The 16651-nt window shown below is 50.2% G+C and overlaps 1 protein-coding gene across 1 annotated transcript; it reads left to right on the top strand.

Moving 5' to 3' along the window:
* Window positions 1-11080: 11080 nt before the first annotated feature.
* Window positions 11081-14161, top strand: Hmx3 (H6 family homeobox 3). Its single transcript, XM_052713099.1, has 2 exons — window positions 11081-11594; window positions 12189-14161. Exons 1-2 carry the CDS (start codon window positions 11195-11197, stop codon window positions 12857-12859), a joined length of 1071 nt encoding a protein of 356 aa, XP_052569059.1. The 5' UTR covers window positions 11081-11194; the 3' UTR covers window positions 12860-14161.
* The last annotated feature ends 2490 nt before the right edge of the window (window positions 14162-16651 follow it).

Below are 16651 nucleotides of genomic sequence, written 5' to 3'. Positions count from 1 at the left end.
AGTAGCTGTCCTGATTTATCCCACATCATCATCAATTGTTCTGATTGTGCCACATCCATCTGGCGGGAGAGAATGGATGGTCAGGAAGAACCAGTTATTCCTCAGTTGCTGAGGTAAACAGTGCACAGCCGAAGACCATGGCAGCTCGAAGGGAGACATCCAATGGGGACACCAGAGGGACAGAGGTCCTGCTCTGGTGTAGCTGACATGACCCCATCGAAGTGAAGAGGCAGGACTTCCTTCTATTATGTAAAAGGCTGAGCTGACCGTCCCCGCATCCCTTCTTCAGGTCTAGCCATCAGCAGAAAGAACAATGTAGTGGTGAGGCATGGTGGTGCACACCTTTAACCCCAGCACTCAGGAGGCAGAGGCTGGCAGATCTCTGATTTCGAGGCCAGCCTGCTCGACCTAGTAAGTTCCAGGACAGCCAGGGCTACACAGAGAAACCCTGTCTCAAAAAGGCCACAGAAGCCGGGCGGTGGTGGCGCACGCCTTTAATCCCAGCACTCGGGAGGCAGAGCCAGGCGGATCTCTGTGAGTTCGAGGCCAGCCTGGGCTACCAAGTGAGTTCCAGGAGAGGCGCAAAGCTACACAGAGAAACCCTGTCTCGAAAAACCAAAAAAAAAAAAAAAAAAGGCCACAGAAAAAGAAGAAAGAGGAGGAGGAAGCAGATAAAAGGAGAGGGGGGAGGTTGGGGAAGGTGAAAGAACCCTAGGAGGTCACTGGACTCGCCCGTGGGAATCTAAGACAGGGAACCTCTAAGACATGGTGACTCAGAGATGGATTTCTTTAAACCAGTTTCCCTGAGATAGCATCTGGGTGTTAGACGATCCATGTATTTAAAATACACAATTTCGTGCCTTTTAACAGTCAAAGTCTTAGGGCCACCCCATTATCACATCTGGCTTTATTATTATTATTTTAAATTAAATGTTATTTATTGTATGTATGTGCATGACTATGGGTGCACGCCACAGCCCACATGTGCAGGTCAGAGACCGGCTTCTGGGGGCCAGTTTTCTCCTCCCACTATGTGGGCAGGCCCTGGGGATGGAAATCAGGTCCTCAATTGTGTCAAGTGCTTCTACTCATTGAACCCTCCTGCCAGCCTGCAGCCGACTTCAGAACATCATTACAACCTCCAAGATGAAACGCCAAACCCATTCTCTCTCCTACTGCAGAGCAATCACTTGTCTCCTTCCCGTCTGCACGGGGCTGTCTGAGCTAGGCAATCACACAGCCAGAAACACCATGCATGGTCTCACATGACAGCAGTTCTCAACCTGTGGGTCACGACCCTGCTGGAGGTCAAACCACCCTTTCACAGGGGTCACATATCAGATATCCTGCATACCAGATATTTATACCACAGTTCGTAACAGTAGCAAAATTACACTTATGAAGTAGCAACAAAAAAATAATTTTATGCTTGTGTGTGTGGCGGGGCGGGGCGGGGGCGTGGGGGGGGTCACCACAATATGAAGAATTGTATTACGGGTTGCAGCATTAGGAAGGTTGAGAACCATTGCTTTATGACCACACCTTCCACTTCATGTTTTAAAGGTTCATTTGTGCTGTGGTGTGTAGTGTGTGTGTGTGTATGTGTGTGTGTGTGTGTGTGTGTGTGTGTGTGTGTGTGTACATGTGGGGGCTCACATGTGTGTGCATGCATGTGGAGGCAAGGGATCAACCACAGGTGGTTTTCTTTGATCTATCTTTTTTTTTTTTAGACAGAGTGTCACACTGGGAAGTGGGACTAACCAATATGACTATGCTGGCTGGCCAGGGAGCACCAAGGATCCTCCTGTCTCCACTTCCCCAGTACACCACCATGCCTGGCTTTTCACACGGGTTCTGAGGATTGAACACAGGTCCCCATGCTTGCACAGCAAACACTTTACAGACTATGCTACGTCCCCAGCCCAGTGCCCCACTCTTTCTATTGCTGAGTAATATGGCAATGAATGGAAAAATCACATTTTATTTCCTTTTATTTGGGGGTGTGGGTTCTTGCTATGTAGCTCCAGCTGACCTGGAAATTGCTATGTAGACCAGGCTGGCCTCAAACTTGAACTCCCAGAGATCCTCCTACCTCTGCCTCCAGAGTCCAAAGATTAGAGGTGTGTGCCACCAAGCCCAGCTTACCACGTTTTCTTTATCCGTTCACAGCATGTAGGATTCCATTTTATTTGACTCAGAATCCCACTGAAACCTAATGAATCCAAAATTGATTTTTAAATGTAAGTCCTGTGTTGCTTCTTTACAAGAAACCCTGCCAAAGGAATGCTACCTAGAGCGGCAGGGATGAATTACGTACATTCTGAGTCCAAGAAGACAGACCCAGAATGAGGGGAAAGTGAGCATGTTGTTTATGTGAAGTTCTAAAGCTAGAAAAACTGGCCTCTAACAACAGTATCAACCCAGTGGTTTCTTGGGACAGCGCGCTTGGAGGAATTACCTGCAAACAGCGAGAGGTGATTTTCAGAGGTGTACACTCAGGTGTATGCATCTGTCAAAGCTTCTCGATCTGTGTAGCCTCATGATGTGTGAATCCCACCGCACGGGAAATTACACTACAATGTTGATTATGCAGAAGTTATTGGTGTCAACATGGAGCCATTTATGTTGAATCACAAAAAATAAAAATAAAAATAAAAAAAAGGCCACGGAGCCATGGAGAAGGAGCTGCCGTGCACATAGGCCTATATTAGGACTTGCCACTAAAAGTTTCTGCACACACACCTTGTGATGGTTACTAGTCAAGGAACTCCTCAAAAATGCAATTTTACAAAAAAGTCATCTGCACAGGAATACCTGCCCACTGTCTGTGTGGTGCTTTGAATGAGGATGGCCTCCATGGACTGGTACATTTGAATGTTTGGTTCCCAGTTGGTGGACTATTTAGGAAGAATTAAGAGGTGTGGCCTTGTTGGAGGAGGTGTGTCACTGGGGTGGCCTTTGAGGTTTCTAAAGCCCAAGCCAGGCCCAGTGGCTCCCTCTCTGCTTGCAACTTTCAGATCAGATGTAAGTGCTCAACTACTGCTCCATGCCTGTGTGCCACCATGCTTCTCACCATGATGGCCATGGACTAACCCCCTGAAACTGTAAGCAAGCACCAATTAAATGTTTTCTTCTTCTGAAAGTTGCCTTGATCCTGGTGTCTTCTCACAGCAACAGAACAGTGGCTAAGATAGTCAGACTCCACCAAGGAGCTGATGCCAGTTGCTGCAAAGGAGCCTCCATAAACACTGGTCTTTCTAACAAAATGGTTTGCTTGGACATTTTGTGTGTGTGTGCAAGTCTTTTTTTTTTTTTTTTTTAAAGATTTATTTATTTAGTATGTATACAGAAGAGGGCGCCAGATCTCATTACAGATGGTTGTGAGCCACCATGTGGGTGCTGGGAATTGAACTCAGGACCTCTGGAAGAGCAGTCGGTGCTCTTAACCTCTGAGCCATCTCTCCAGCCCGTGTGCAAGTCTTTAAAAGCTTCCAGATGAGTATGGTGGTAGCCTGTAACTCCAACAAGTAAGAGTCTGAGGGAAGAGGAAGGAGCTCCAGTCCAGAGAGCTAGAGAGCTCATCACTTAGAGTACTTGGTGCTCTTCCAGAGGACCCAAGTTCAGTTCCTGGTACCCATGTCTGGCAGCTCACAACTATCAGTAAGTCCAATTCCAGGGGATCTGACCCCCTCTTCTAGACTCTGTGGACACCTACGCACATGGCATGCAAACACACACACACACACACACACACACACACAAATAAAAATTAAAATAATAAAAAAAATAAAATTAAGTGCACTTTGGGCTACAGACTAAGATCCTGCTTCAGATAGACAAGGAATAATTCATTTGGGTTTATTCCAATGCCATTACATGAATCTGATATATCACAGATGGCAACTCCAGACTTTTCCTGAACAAACTCTGTCTTTGGAGAGCTGTTCTCCAAGTCATTATTTTATTTTTCAGTGTGTGTGTATGTGTGTGTGTGTGTGTGTGTGTGTGTGTGTGTGTGTGTGTGTGTGTGTGTGTGTGTGTTGTGTGAGTGTGTATGTGCATGCCACTGTGCACAGTCAGGCTGGACAACAGCCTTTGTGGATTGGTTCTCTCTCTTCCACTGAGTTCTGGGGATTGAACTTTCACGTCATCGGAGTTGCCTGGCAAGCTCTATTATCTGCTGAGCCATCTTGCTGCCCGGTTCTTTCATTTCTTACTAGTGCTGGGATTATAGGCAGGTACCAGCACACCTATTTTATGCAATATTGGGGATCAAATCCAGGGCTTCATGAATACTAGATAAGCACTCTACCAACACCCCCAACTTGCATCATTATTTTAGAGAACACAATCAGATTTCTATTCAAGCCTCCTACCAAGGCCTCTAGAGTCCCAAACAGTGAACCCCTTTTACCTTCTCTTACTGGTCTCCTGTTGGCAACACCACATCCTTGCAGCTCCTGTCTTAGGCCCTTGAATCAAGCACTTCCTTCTGCTTGCAACACTTATCCTGCTCCCCAACCAACTATACCTCAAAATATCTGCTTAACTTGCACTTTGGGTGTGGTACATACACATGCTCATGTCCATGCACAGCACTTTGGGTGTGGTGCGTACACATGCTCATGTCCATGCACATAGAGGTGGAAGCCAGGGGAGGATGGCAGGTGTCTATTGCTCCTTGCTTTAGTCCCCTTGAGACAGGGTCTCTCACTGAATCTGGAGCTTTCCAATATTCAGCTAGACTGGCTGACCTACAAGCCACAGTGAGCCTCTACCCTCAGTACAAGGATTAAGTGTGCATAAGTGTGCATCCGGCCACACCTGGCCTTTTTTTTTTTTAACATGGGTGCTTTGGATTCGAACTCAGGCCAACGTACTTGCATAACAAGTGCTATCGAGCACTGAGCCATCTCTCCAGATCAGCGGTTTTCAACCTGTGGGTCAGTCATGACCCCTTTGGGGGTCAAACGACCCTTTCACAGGGTCACATATCAGATATCCTACTTATCGTTTATTTATGTTACGATTCATCACAGCAGCAAAAATTACTCTTATGAAATAGCAAAGAAAATTTCGTGGTTGGGGTGCAACCACAACATGAAGAGCTGTATTAAAGGGTTGCAGCATTAGGAAGGTTGAGAACCACTGCTCTAGATCAAACCTCAATTTCTTGGTGCAGCTTCTCTTGCCTGCCTATTTAATACACCATCATCCTCCCACCCCAGTATTCTCAGGTCCTTTTAGGATTTCGAATAGCCCTTATCACCTATTTGCCTGAGACCAGCTCCAGTGCACTGTCCCTAAGGGTAGGAATTCTAAGTTCAACGAGGCATTCCAAGTGTCCAGAATATTGCTGAGCACACATCAGCTGACCAAGAAATATTTAGTCCATACATTGTGAGAGGGTTCTTGGTACTTTGCAGCATTTGTTTGAAAATCCCAGCCTGTCTCAGCAATATAAAAGAAACTGAAGAACGATGTCTCCAAGGGGACCCTGTGGGGCTTTGGAGTAAGTCCCATCATTCCTCGAAGGTGAGCCTTGGGAGCGGATGAGTCCCAAGACTCTTTGGGGACCTTGCACAACTGCTTTCGGAAAAGACCCTTCTAAAGATGTCCTGCTTTGCTCCTGCTGGACTCATGTTGGTGTGTCCTCGTGTTTTTTCAGAATTGGGGACTGGCACATCGGCAAACTATCAGCCATAGCCCCCAAACTATCATACACTTTCGTTTTTATTGTATTTGTTTAGTAGGGGGATGTGTACACAGGCTATGGTGTGTGTAGAGGTCTGAGGACAACTTGAAGGAGTCTGTTCCCTCCTTCTGCCACTTAGGTCGCAGGGATTGAACTCAGGTCACCAGACCTGGTGGAAAATTCCTTTACCTGGCGCGCCATCTTGTTAGCCCCAAGACAGACAAGTTCCATGGAGAAAAACCACAAACATTTGAAGTTCTCTCCCCCTCATAAGAACCCTAAAGAGAGGCTGGAGAGATGGCTCAGCAATTAAGAGCACTGGCTGTTCTTTCAGAGGACCTGTGTTCAATTCCCAGCACGCGCATGGCAGCGAATAGCCATTTGTAACTCCCGTTCCAGGGGGAGCTAATGCCTGTATCTGGCCTCTGTGAGCACAAGCAACACATGTAGTAGACAGACAGCCATGTAGGCAAAACACTCATACACATAAAAATGAAATACATAAATCTAAAAAAAGGAAAGAAAGAAAGAAAGAAAGAAAGAAAGAAAGAAAGAAAGAAAGAAAGAAAGAAAGAAAGAAAGAAAAGAACTCCGAAGACAGAAAGCAACCTGTGTGTAACGGTGTGTGGAAGATTACTATTTAGAAAGAAAGACTTGAAGATGCCAGAGGTGGGAAGAGGAGTGGGAGAATGGAGGAGACCTACCAAAGTTAGGAATCTTAGTTTTCTCAGAGAAACTGACAGGAACAATATAGTCTGTGTGGGCATCTTTAATCCCAGCACTTGGGAGGCAGAGGCAAGTGGATCCCGATGAGTTTCAGGTCAACCAGAACTGCACAGTGAGCCCCCCGTCTCAAAATAAACAACAGACGAGTAAACACACAAACAAATCAATAAATCTTTTTCAAGAGAAGAGTGAGGAGAATTAACAATAACCATAGCCAGCACTCACAATCTACCCCAAGTGACTTCGTAGCAATGCTACGAGGCTGTGTTTCCGTGTGAGATCTGTTGCCTTTTGTCATACAATCGTGTGCTTCAGTTTCTTCATCTTTCAAGGAGGAATAATAGTACTGCCTGCCCCACCCTGGGATAGTGGCCAGTATGCAGTGAGGACCCAACCAATGATTGATGTCTAAGATTAGCTTTGCATAATAATTTCCCTTATTAGGAATTGTACAATACGTTCCCTTATGTGACTCAAGACATATTTGTCATCAAGGACAACATGACTACAGTCCATCCCTAAGGATTATATAATTCCTCAAGGTCACATCCATTAGCCAAAGCAGGAGCCTTTGGTAGTATTCCAAGTAGCATGGAAAAAGGTGGGCAGGGGCTTCCCTGGAGGCAGGTCAGAGTTTCTATGGGGGAATCACAGCTCCAGGCTTTAATCCATTCTGCCTTCAAAAAGACAAAACAAAAAAAAAAAAAAAAACAAACAAAAAAAAAAAAAACAAAACAAAAAAAAAACCCACAGAATTCAGGAGATTTAGGTGGTAAAAATGTAGCCATCAGGAACAAGGCAAGCTGTAGCTGTTAGTGTGAGGTCCTCCAGTATGGGTCTTGCGGCTTTGGCTAAAAGCTTAGCTGGTTCCCACCCTTTCTCTAAGTCTGTATACTGCATCTAAGAAGAACTCATCCACTCTGGCGGCAGAAGGAAGCCCTCTGCCTTAGGTGAGGTCCCAGAGAACATGTCAACGCTCCCCTCCCTTGGAGAACAATCTGCTTGCCACCTTGACTGTGCGCAAATGCATATATGAGTTGTGTGTGTGGTGGGTGTGAGGGCAATTCTAAGCATCCCTTTGCCAAGCCTCATTCTTTGTGTAAAAGTTTGGTGTTGGTCATTAGCATTCTCCAGGCCCCGTTAGCCCTCTTGGCCACTTGTCATAGTAGGGAGTGGTGTGGAGATCTGATTCTACACAGACCATGTGCCATAAACCTTCTGTGAGGCACTCTTCAGCAGTCCTGTTCCTGGGAAATCCTGTAGGGTTTATTAAATGTGCTGTCAAAGAACCTCAGCATATCTGAGTGCGGTTGCTCATGCGTGTAGTCCCAGCATTAGGGAGGCTGCACGGTTACTTCCCCAGATTTTCATTAAACACTTCAAAAACTGTTTTGGGAGGACTGTTTTGGGGATGTTGCCAGGGTATCTGAAGTGCCCTTACCAAGCATTCAATCCTCTGCAGTGGGAATTGTGAACCCACCCATCCACCCACCCACGTACTTGCCTACCCACTCCCCTAATTCAGAAATGTAAGCATTAACACAAGCCTTTACTGAGATACCCACTCGCTGGCCAACTGTACACTGTGTTGTCAAAAGATAAATAAGGCAGCCCTTTGCCTTATGCAGTATGCATCCTGAAGCTGAGTCGACAGCAGTCAAGACCACATGTAGAGAAAAGGCTGCAAGGGAAGCCTTAGAAGGGGATGGAAACCAAGAGGAGAATGAGAGGCAGGAGAGACCTCTTCCAGAGGTGGCTAGATACAGATCTGCAGAGACCTGCAGGTGATTTCGCCCTTGGTTTCTCCCATAACTCAGATTTAAAAAAAAAAATGCTTGTTTTCCAAGGGTGATAGGGATAGTAAAGCCTAGGCTTTTAAATACTTAGCGTAGGTTCTGTTTTCTTCAGCCTCTTCTGTAGGCTCTAGAATAGCCCATAGAGGGCGCTGTTTGCCTGACTTTGCATGGCGTCATGGTGCTGGCAAGTGGAGGGACCCAGCCTCTCCAGAGAGCGAGTGAATTGCTGTTCAGGCACCCAAGCCCAAGACACAAGCTTTCTCGAACCGGAAAGGAAAGAGCAATTCTATGCTTTCTGTTGTTGAAGTCAAGCTGAGGATGCTGACGCCGAATAACCGGACGCTGCCTCTCGTGAACACATACATTTGCACACACTCTAGCGCCCTTTAGGAAAGGGACACATATGCTGGATAGGGCCGGGAGACCTGAGAAGGCTGCCTCCTACTCTTCTTGGGTCGGTGCCTCTAGGTCCAGAGTTGTCATCTGTCAGAAGCCCACTTCCTGGAACAGAACGTCTCCCATGCCTGCGGGCTCCTGAGGGTCTATTTGTTGTTTTTGTTTTTCGAGACACGTTGGTTGAACACACAGTCTCGCATGGTAGGCAGGGAGTAGGGTAGACCCTGACTCACAACGACCGACCGCCTTTCGAAGAAATGGGAAGTGTTTCCTCTTTCCCTAGTTTAAAGTAGTCCTCTGGCGTCGGAACTTTCGCGAGTGTGCACACATCTGCGGCAGCTCTCCATCAGACCCTCACACCCTTGGGGGACATCTCCGCAGCCTGCTGGGCCACCAGGTCTGCTGTGCGCACCGAACTCACGTTGCCTATGCTCGCAGAGAACATTTTCTGCCTTTTGGGGGAAGGAAAATGACCTCTAGTTAACCAACACTGGTTGGGTGCCTTAGGTATGGTCTCCTCTCTGGACACCTTTTCTCTATAAAATCCGAGCGTATTACCCATTGAGCCTCCGAGTTGTGATTGGCTCCAACTCGGATTTTAGATGATGTACCCTTGTGCATTCCCGTAAAGCCTTGTACAAACTCAGAGGAATAATAGTAACCATTCATGGAAGCGCTACTTACAAGGCAAATGTAGGGTTCGTTACTGTGGGGTGAATGTCAAAACTTTAAATACGACCGTCAAGATTTGGTGGAGGAGGCTCAGGAGCCCTAGGACTGGAAAATAAAATAAACCTACTCCCCATTTGGGGACCCAAAGCGGTCAGGTCTGCACTAGGCAAGGCAAGCTTGAATTAAACAAGGCTCAACCAAAAAAAAAAGAAAGGGAGGGGTGGGGCGGAAAAAAGCTCAGGTGTGAAGGGAGCTTCACCAGGGCTGAGACAGATTGTCATCTCTCTCGGGCCAAGGAACTATCCCCGGGGAAGGGACCCCACCAACAGCTCTATTTTATTTGTCGCTGAAATCTGTAATTGAACTGCTTGTCTCTCGGGCTTCCTTTCCTGTTCGACTCAGGGAGCTGTTAAGGCGGATGGAGTCCAGCTATTCTTCAGAGGCCCGCCTTGGTTCTCCGGGGACTTGGAGGCCCTTGGGACACGCTGCAGGTGTCGCTGCCACAGTCACAACTGAGAAAGGTACTCCGCTGCGCCTTTGATTCTCAGAGCCTGTATTAAAGCATTAGGTAGCTCCTAAACGCCACCCGGAAACTTCTTGGGGAAGTGCTGTCTTCGGACCGCAGGTTTGGAGTCGGTCCTTGAGCCGTGGACACGGTCATTCAGAAGAGAGTGGTGTCCTTCGGAGTGCAGCCGTCGGTGCGGGAAATCGCTACCCCGACCGTCTCACAAGGGGGAAGCGCGGGCGTAGGAGGGTCCTGCGCTCTCAAGAGAGAGCCGAGTTGCTTATTCACTCCTACTCCGGGGTGATTCAGATTGACTCCTGGGTTCTCAGGGCCAAAGGTCAAGGCTACGCGGATTCCAGAGCCCGCAGACACAAGAACTCTCTTCCTTTCCGCTAGACGGTGGGTGGGAAACCCTAATTCCCTCTTCTTGCCCTCGCCCTGCTTAGCAGGTTTTGGGGAAAGAGAGACCTGAGTTTGTCCCGGGCCGAAGTGGCGCCCTACTTCCTGGGCCCGCACGACCGTGGCTTTCCAGCCGCACGGGGACAGCTGGCCCCTGCCTTGCCGGGAGGGGTGGGAGAGCAGCGGCTGCTAACCGAGCGCGTGTAACCCCGAGGTGACTCGGGCCAGGCAGGCTTGCCCCTCCCCCTTCCGCGGGACCGCAGCCGGGGCCGAGCCGCAGGGGGTAGAGGGAGGTGCTGGCTCCAGACTCTCCTAGGTCGGTGAGCTCCGGCCCTCCGGGGGCGTCTCCTTCTCGGGGTCCCTCGTGCGCCTCCCGCTTTAGTGGGAGCTCTCCGAGTGCCTCTTTAGCGAGAGCCAATATCCTTTTGTGCTAATAGGTTTGTCCTCATTTGCTGCCTAATTGGACTATATAAAGCCAATAACAGGCGGGTTCTCATAGCCCGAAGCCAAAGCGCCAAAATCCGAGGGAAGGCGAGGAGGGGGGCGGTGGCAGAGGCGGCTGCGGGGCCCGGGCTCGGCTGCGCCTTGGCCGGCCTAATCCCATTTGCCATTGTACGCGCCCAATCGCCGTATACTCCCCGCATTTAACTTGGATGACATTTTGATTTCATCATTAGCATCCGGCGCCGGATTGACGCATCCCAAGCCGGGGACCGCTCTCGCAGCCTCCTCCCGGGGAGCCGCAGCTTCTACCCGGCCCCCTAGCTCCCTCCGCGCAGAGGCAGGTCCGCTCCCCGCCCCTCTGGACCCCTCCCCCATGCGAGCCCGCCCCGGCCCGGTCCCCACCCCGCCCTCCCGCGGCTCGATTCGCGCCCGGGGCAGCCCCCGACTTTGAGCCCCATAGTTGAGTTCCGTTTATGGTCTGATTTCCGGCCCCTAGCCTGCTCGCCCGGCCGCCCGCCTGTCCCGCTCCCTCCCTCCGTGGGACCCGGAGGACTGGGGACCATGCCGGAGCCCGGGCCGGACGCCTCGGGCACTGCCAGCGCGCCGCCCCCGCAGCCGCCACCCCAGCCTCCCGCGCCCAAGGAATCCCCGTTCTCCATCAGGAACCTGCTCAACGGAGACCACCACCGGCCGCCCCCGAAACCTCAGCCGCCCCCACGAACGCTCTTCGCGCCGGCCTCGGCCGCCGCCGCCGCGGCCGCCGCTGCCGCCGCCGCAGCCAAAGGTGCCCTGGAAGGTGCCGCGGGCTTTGCGCTCTCGCAGGTGGGCGACCTGGCTTTCCCCCGCTTTGAGATCCCAGCGCAGAGGTTTGCCCTGCCCGCGCACTACCTGGAGCGCTCCCCGGCCTGGTGGTACCCCTACACCCTGACCCCCGCCGGCGGCCACCTCCCGCGACCAGAAGGTACCGACCTCTCTTTGAACTTTCGCTCTCTCCTCCCTCCCTCCCGGCTAGTCCTATCCCCGTCCCGGGCTGGTCACTACAGTTATGGGATGCCCTGACACCTGCAAACCCGAGTTTTGGTCAACTTCCCCCGGCCTCTAGCCCTCATCTTTCGTGTGCGCTTGGTTACGAGGCCCGGGATTCCAATCCCACTTGCTGAGAAAAGAGGGAGAGTTGGAGGCCCAGGCGCTGCGCTTCCCGGGAAAAGTGGCCTCCAGCAGGAATGGGTGGCTTGGGATGGCCTGGGTAGGGGACTAGGCCTGGAAGGCAGGGACGAACCCTAACTACGGATAATTTTTCCCTTGGCCCCTGGCACGGGAGACGTGGGATAAATGGAGCGGCCTTGCTGCCATCATCGGCTCGCAGGTGCTTTGGGAGGCAGGGGAGTCCTAGGTCTTGGCGCCCCCAGGGCAGCCCAGAGGGGACAGAGGAAGACCTCTGGAAAGCTGAGGCCCGAAGGCCAATTGTGGATTGCGCCTGCTGCCCCCAAACTCCCCCCTCTCTCAAGATTGTGTCGCTGTGCTTGAGTGTGCGTCTGTTTGTCTGTCCCCGCAGCCTCGGAGAAGGCCCTCCTGCGAGACTCCTCCCCTGCGTCCGGCACCGACCGTGACTCCCCAGAGCCTCTGCTCAAGGCTGACCCCGACCACAAGGAGCTGGACTCCAAGAGCCCGGACGAGATCATTCTGGAAGAGAGCGACTCAGAGGAAGCCAAAAAAGAAGGCGAGGCCGTGTCTGGCGCGGCAGGGACGACTGTAGGGGCGACTTCGGCGACTCCGGGCTCAGAGGACTGGAAGGCGGGAGCCGAGAGTCCCGAGAAGAAGCCCGCGTGCCGCAAGAAGAAGACGCGCACGGTCTTCTCCCGCAGCCAGGTCTTCCAACTCGAATCCACCTTCGACATGAAACGTTATCTGAGCAGCTCGGAGCGTGCTGGCCTGGCCGCGTCGCTTCACCTCACCGAGACGCAGGTCAAGATCTGGTTCCAGAATCGTCGCAACAAGTGGAAGCGACAGCTGGCGGCCGAGCTGGAGGCTGCCAACCTGAGCCACGCCGCAGCGCAGCGCATCGTGCGCGTGCCCATCCTTTACCACGAGAACTCTGCCGCCGAGGGGGCGGCGGCGGCCGCGGGGGCCCCGGTACCGGTCAGCCAGCCGCTGCTCACCTTCCCGCACCCAGTCTACTACTCGCACCCAGTGGTCTCGTCCGTGCCGCTGCTACGGCCGGTGTGAGACCCGAGAGGGGAGAGGGAGTGAGCACCGGGCCACCTTTCCGGGACCCCGGAGGAGACTGGGCTGGGCCAAGGGCGCCGAGGTGTGGCCAGCGGCCTTGTGAACCGGGCTTGGGCTCACTGCCTTGCCTCCTACCCCCCAATAGCATTTTGTAAGTATTTGCAATGTATTTTCGTGCAATTCATTCCTATGAATTTGAGGCGCTTCTCCTCTTATTTTTGGTTCTGCTTACCATTGAGAGAAAACGGGGTGGGAGGGCGACGAAATTACCAGGTCAAAACTTCCAACTGCAAGTTTTTTGATAAATGTGCAGCCCTCCCCTTAAATTTCCGTTGCGCTGTGGCTTTTTTTTTTTAGGGGGGGTATTTTTACAGAAGGAAAATAAGCACGGAACCCTGCTTCCTTTAGTTTATTCATTTCCTATAGAACTGTCTTCAAAATCCGGAGAGAGAATGCATATTTTGAATTCATATTTATTTCTGGATATCTGGGTATGGTTCTTCTTTTCCCACCCCTAATCAGCTATACCATACACACACACCCCGGTTTTTCAAAATCTAAGTAACCTCTGGTGGGATCCCTACTCGGCCGGTCGATCTGCGACAGTTAACGTCATTCGTCTCAGTTCGTAACTTAAGAATTCTCTAACCAAACGTTTAAAAGGAAAAGACAAAAGCCCCAAATTAGACCTTTAAAAATTGGAACAACCCCACATCTGGCTGGGTTCCAGTGCTCTTATTTATCACTAGCATTTATTTAGTGGTATGTCACTGGTCCGAAAATTGTTACTTAGCATCACTATGACTACTGTGTTACCTGCTTGAGAAATTGTTTTCCATTTTTTTTTTTTGGTAGGAAAAAAAATACATTTTATCCTTTCCCATTTTTACTTTGCCGCAACTATTGTGCTTTGACCTGTGCAATAGTGTCCAAAATCTCCCAGGAGCCCTGCCCCTTCCCCTGTAGGGATCAAGACCACCATGCCCCAGCATAATCATTAATGTAGAGGGAAGATTCAGCAGGGGAGAGTGGGGAGGAAAAAGCAAGCTAGGGTGGCAATGTTCAGAGGAGTAAGCCAGGCAGAGTGGAGCGCTTTAAGTGAAGGACAATCAACGTAGGAGAATCTTAACTTATTTGATAAATGTACAGTTTTCTTGTAAAGTTCACCCTCAACTCCACAGGGCCTCTTGCTCTGTTTTCCCGTTGGCTACACCTGTTGTTCTGTCGTTCCTGAGTAGTCTGTTTCCCCTTCCCTCCCTGTCCTCTGCTAGAGTCCCCTCCCTTTTTAAGAAAACAAAGCAAAAAAAAAAAAAAAAAAAAAAAAAAAACCTCCACAAAATATTGTCACATTTAATGTTGTTGTGGAATCGAATTAATTAAAAAGAAAAAAAATAAGTCTTTTATGTTGCCAGAGTGTGTAACTTTGGATGGTTTCCTTTCTCCCTCAGAGCAGGTGTCCAGGGAATCTCTTCTTGCCCCGGTCTCTGACTGCCTCTGTGCTCTCTAAGCCTGACCTGGACTCACGCCCCTAGAATCTAGCCGGCAGAGGAGACAGAGGCGGCTTTGTTCAGGACCAAGGGCGCTCTTTCCTCCGTATCTTCTACTGCTTGAAAGGTCAGCAAGGAAGACTGAGGGATGGGAAGGGTATTAAAGACCTAGATTTATCTAGTTTGCAAAATTGAGCAAACCGACAGTCCGGAGCTTAAAGACAGATGGTAGGTAGTTCGAAAAGAAAGGCTGAAGCTTGTCTTCTTTCCCCAAGCCAGGGTTCCTTCAAGAGCTTCTGGGCCAAGCATCCCTAAAGTGCCTGGATGATTGTGGTGGCTGCCCTTGTCCCCTGGGGTGTTGGAGGAAAGAAGGGAGCACAAAGCTTGGAAATTCAGCTGAGTCTGGAGGTAGATCATTAAATCTAGCAGTCCTTGGAATGGAGAAGGGGCTACAACTTCTAGAACCGGAAGGTTTCAGCTGAGCTGGGAGAATTTCAGATATTCAGTGCAGAAGGCGTGGGGGATGTGCCATTGGTTGAGGGAGGGAGGCACGATTGCCGATTGCCTTTGACTGCAAACCGTGCTGGCCAGGCTTTCTGTGTCCATCAGTGCCCAAAGATGCCTCAAGGGTAGCCTGTCTGGACCCACCTGTCCTGGCCAATGCTTGGATGTCTGTGCTTTTCCTCGGGCCACTGCACTCTTGGTCCTCAGCACCGGAGGCAAGGCATTCCAAGACCCCTTAAAAGAACTCATGTGTCCCTTGCCAACTCAGCACGACTGCCTGCCTTCAAATTCTGGTGTGTGTGTGTGTGTGTGTGTGTGTGTGTGTGTGTGTGTGTGTGTGTGTGTCCTGATCACATTCCTGGCTGTGTCCCTTTGGAGCTGGGGAGCCAGACGTGGGGGGCTGAGGAACAGCAAGGCAGAGAAGATTTCAGCCAGCCTGGCTACCAGCAGGACACAACCACTGGGGAGCGCCTGTCTGCGATCTCTCTTCTCTTACTGTATTGCCAAGCTCCTCCAACTCAATCGACACAATTGATTCTACGGTGGCTGAAACTCGGCTGTCGTTTTCTGTTGATGGAAAACTGGCCCCAAATAAACCAGCGTGTGTATTTGTGGCAAAATTTTAGCCTGGACCCCAGTGAAGATAGATCTGCCTTTATTTTCCTCTGGTTTGGAATAAAAACGAGGGCATGTGTCGTAAATGAAAAATAAACAGAATATCGGGGTCAAAAATATGTTGTTCCTTGTGTTACCTGCAAACAGAGTGATGCCTTTTACTGTTGGCAATACTAACTGCGGGACAGGCCAGTAACAGCTCATTAAAAATAATGTTGCAACAGCAAACATGTCCTCAGATTTTACAGCCAGAGCACGATGTTATCAAATGCCAAGAAAATACTTCTTTATTTGTTTGGATTCTGGAAAACGGTTCTTGACTGACCCAGTCCTTTGAAAGTCAAGACATAACTGGTTTTCCACAAGCACAGTTTATCCTTCGTCTGGTCCCTGTGGCCTCACTTTTCCTCCTGCATGGGAGTTTTGCTGCTCTGGGCCGGTAGTTCTCACCCCCCGAGCCACAGTTTAGTCCTGGAGGAGGAGGGTGGCGTTCACATTGCCGTCCAGCTCAGTGGGGTCCTGCTAGTATTCTCAGTGTTCATGGAGGGAGGCTCTGACATTATGGAATACTGGAGCTTTTCTGACTGGGGGCACAGTGGGTCTTTCTGAGGCCTTCCTGTCAGAAGGAACCCAGTACAGGATTGCAGAGCTGGTTTCTCTCTTATCCTCTGCCCATCTCCCCCTGCTTCTGTGAGGACTCCCAGGAGCTTCAAGAACTAATCACTAAAGAAGATTTGTGGGGGAGTGACGAGGCCTCCTGAAATTCCTCTGGATATTCTGTAGGGGAAGTCAGGGCAGCCAGGGTCCCCGTTCCAGGGTGCTGAGTGGACACCCCTCACTTTAGCCTTTTATCACCTTCAGGTTGTGGAACCTAGCTTTCTCTCTGTCTACCCACACTTCTGAGCCTGATCTTTATACCGGTCAATGCTCTGGTCAATGAAAATGATCTCACATTCCACAGTGGCCACCAAATAGATAGATGAATGCAAAGACACAGAACACACTCACTTGACACACCACACATGACGCCTCTCCTTTATATTTCTCTGCCAAAACAAGTAGCTTAAGATTTCTAACACACCCACGCACAAAATTTTTTTAAAGCACCACTCTGATAGCTCAGGCATACAGACAGTCATGAACTTCGTTCAAAGTGACCCTAGGTGACTGGTTTTCTCGATGGTCC

Source organism: Peromyscus californicus, unplaced genomic scaffold (assembly GCF_007827085.1).
Source record: "Peromyscus californicus insignis strain IS unplaced genomic scaffold, ASM782708v3 Scaffold_4__1_contigs__length_199733344, whole genome shotgun sequence".
NCBI lineage: Eukaryota > Metazoa > Chordata > Mammalia > Rodentia > Cricetidae > Peromyscus > Peromyscus californicus.
Note: the sequence above shows the minus strand (reverse complement) of the source record. Positions and strands in the feature narration are given on the sequence as shown.

Excerpts from the sequence above, each read along its gene's own strand:
- Hmx3 (XM_052713099.1), top strand. The coding sequence starts at position 11,195 with ATGCCGGAGCCCGGGCCGGACGCCTCGGGCACTGCCAGCGCGCCGCCC. Across the intron at positions 11,595-12,188 it reads CCACCTCCCGCGACCAGAAG|CCTCGGAGAAGGCCCTCCTG; the intron begins GTACCGACCTCT and ends CTGTCCCCGCAG.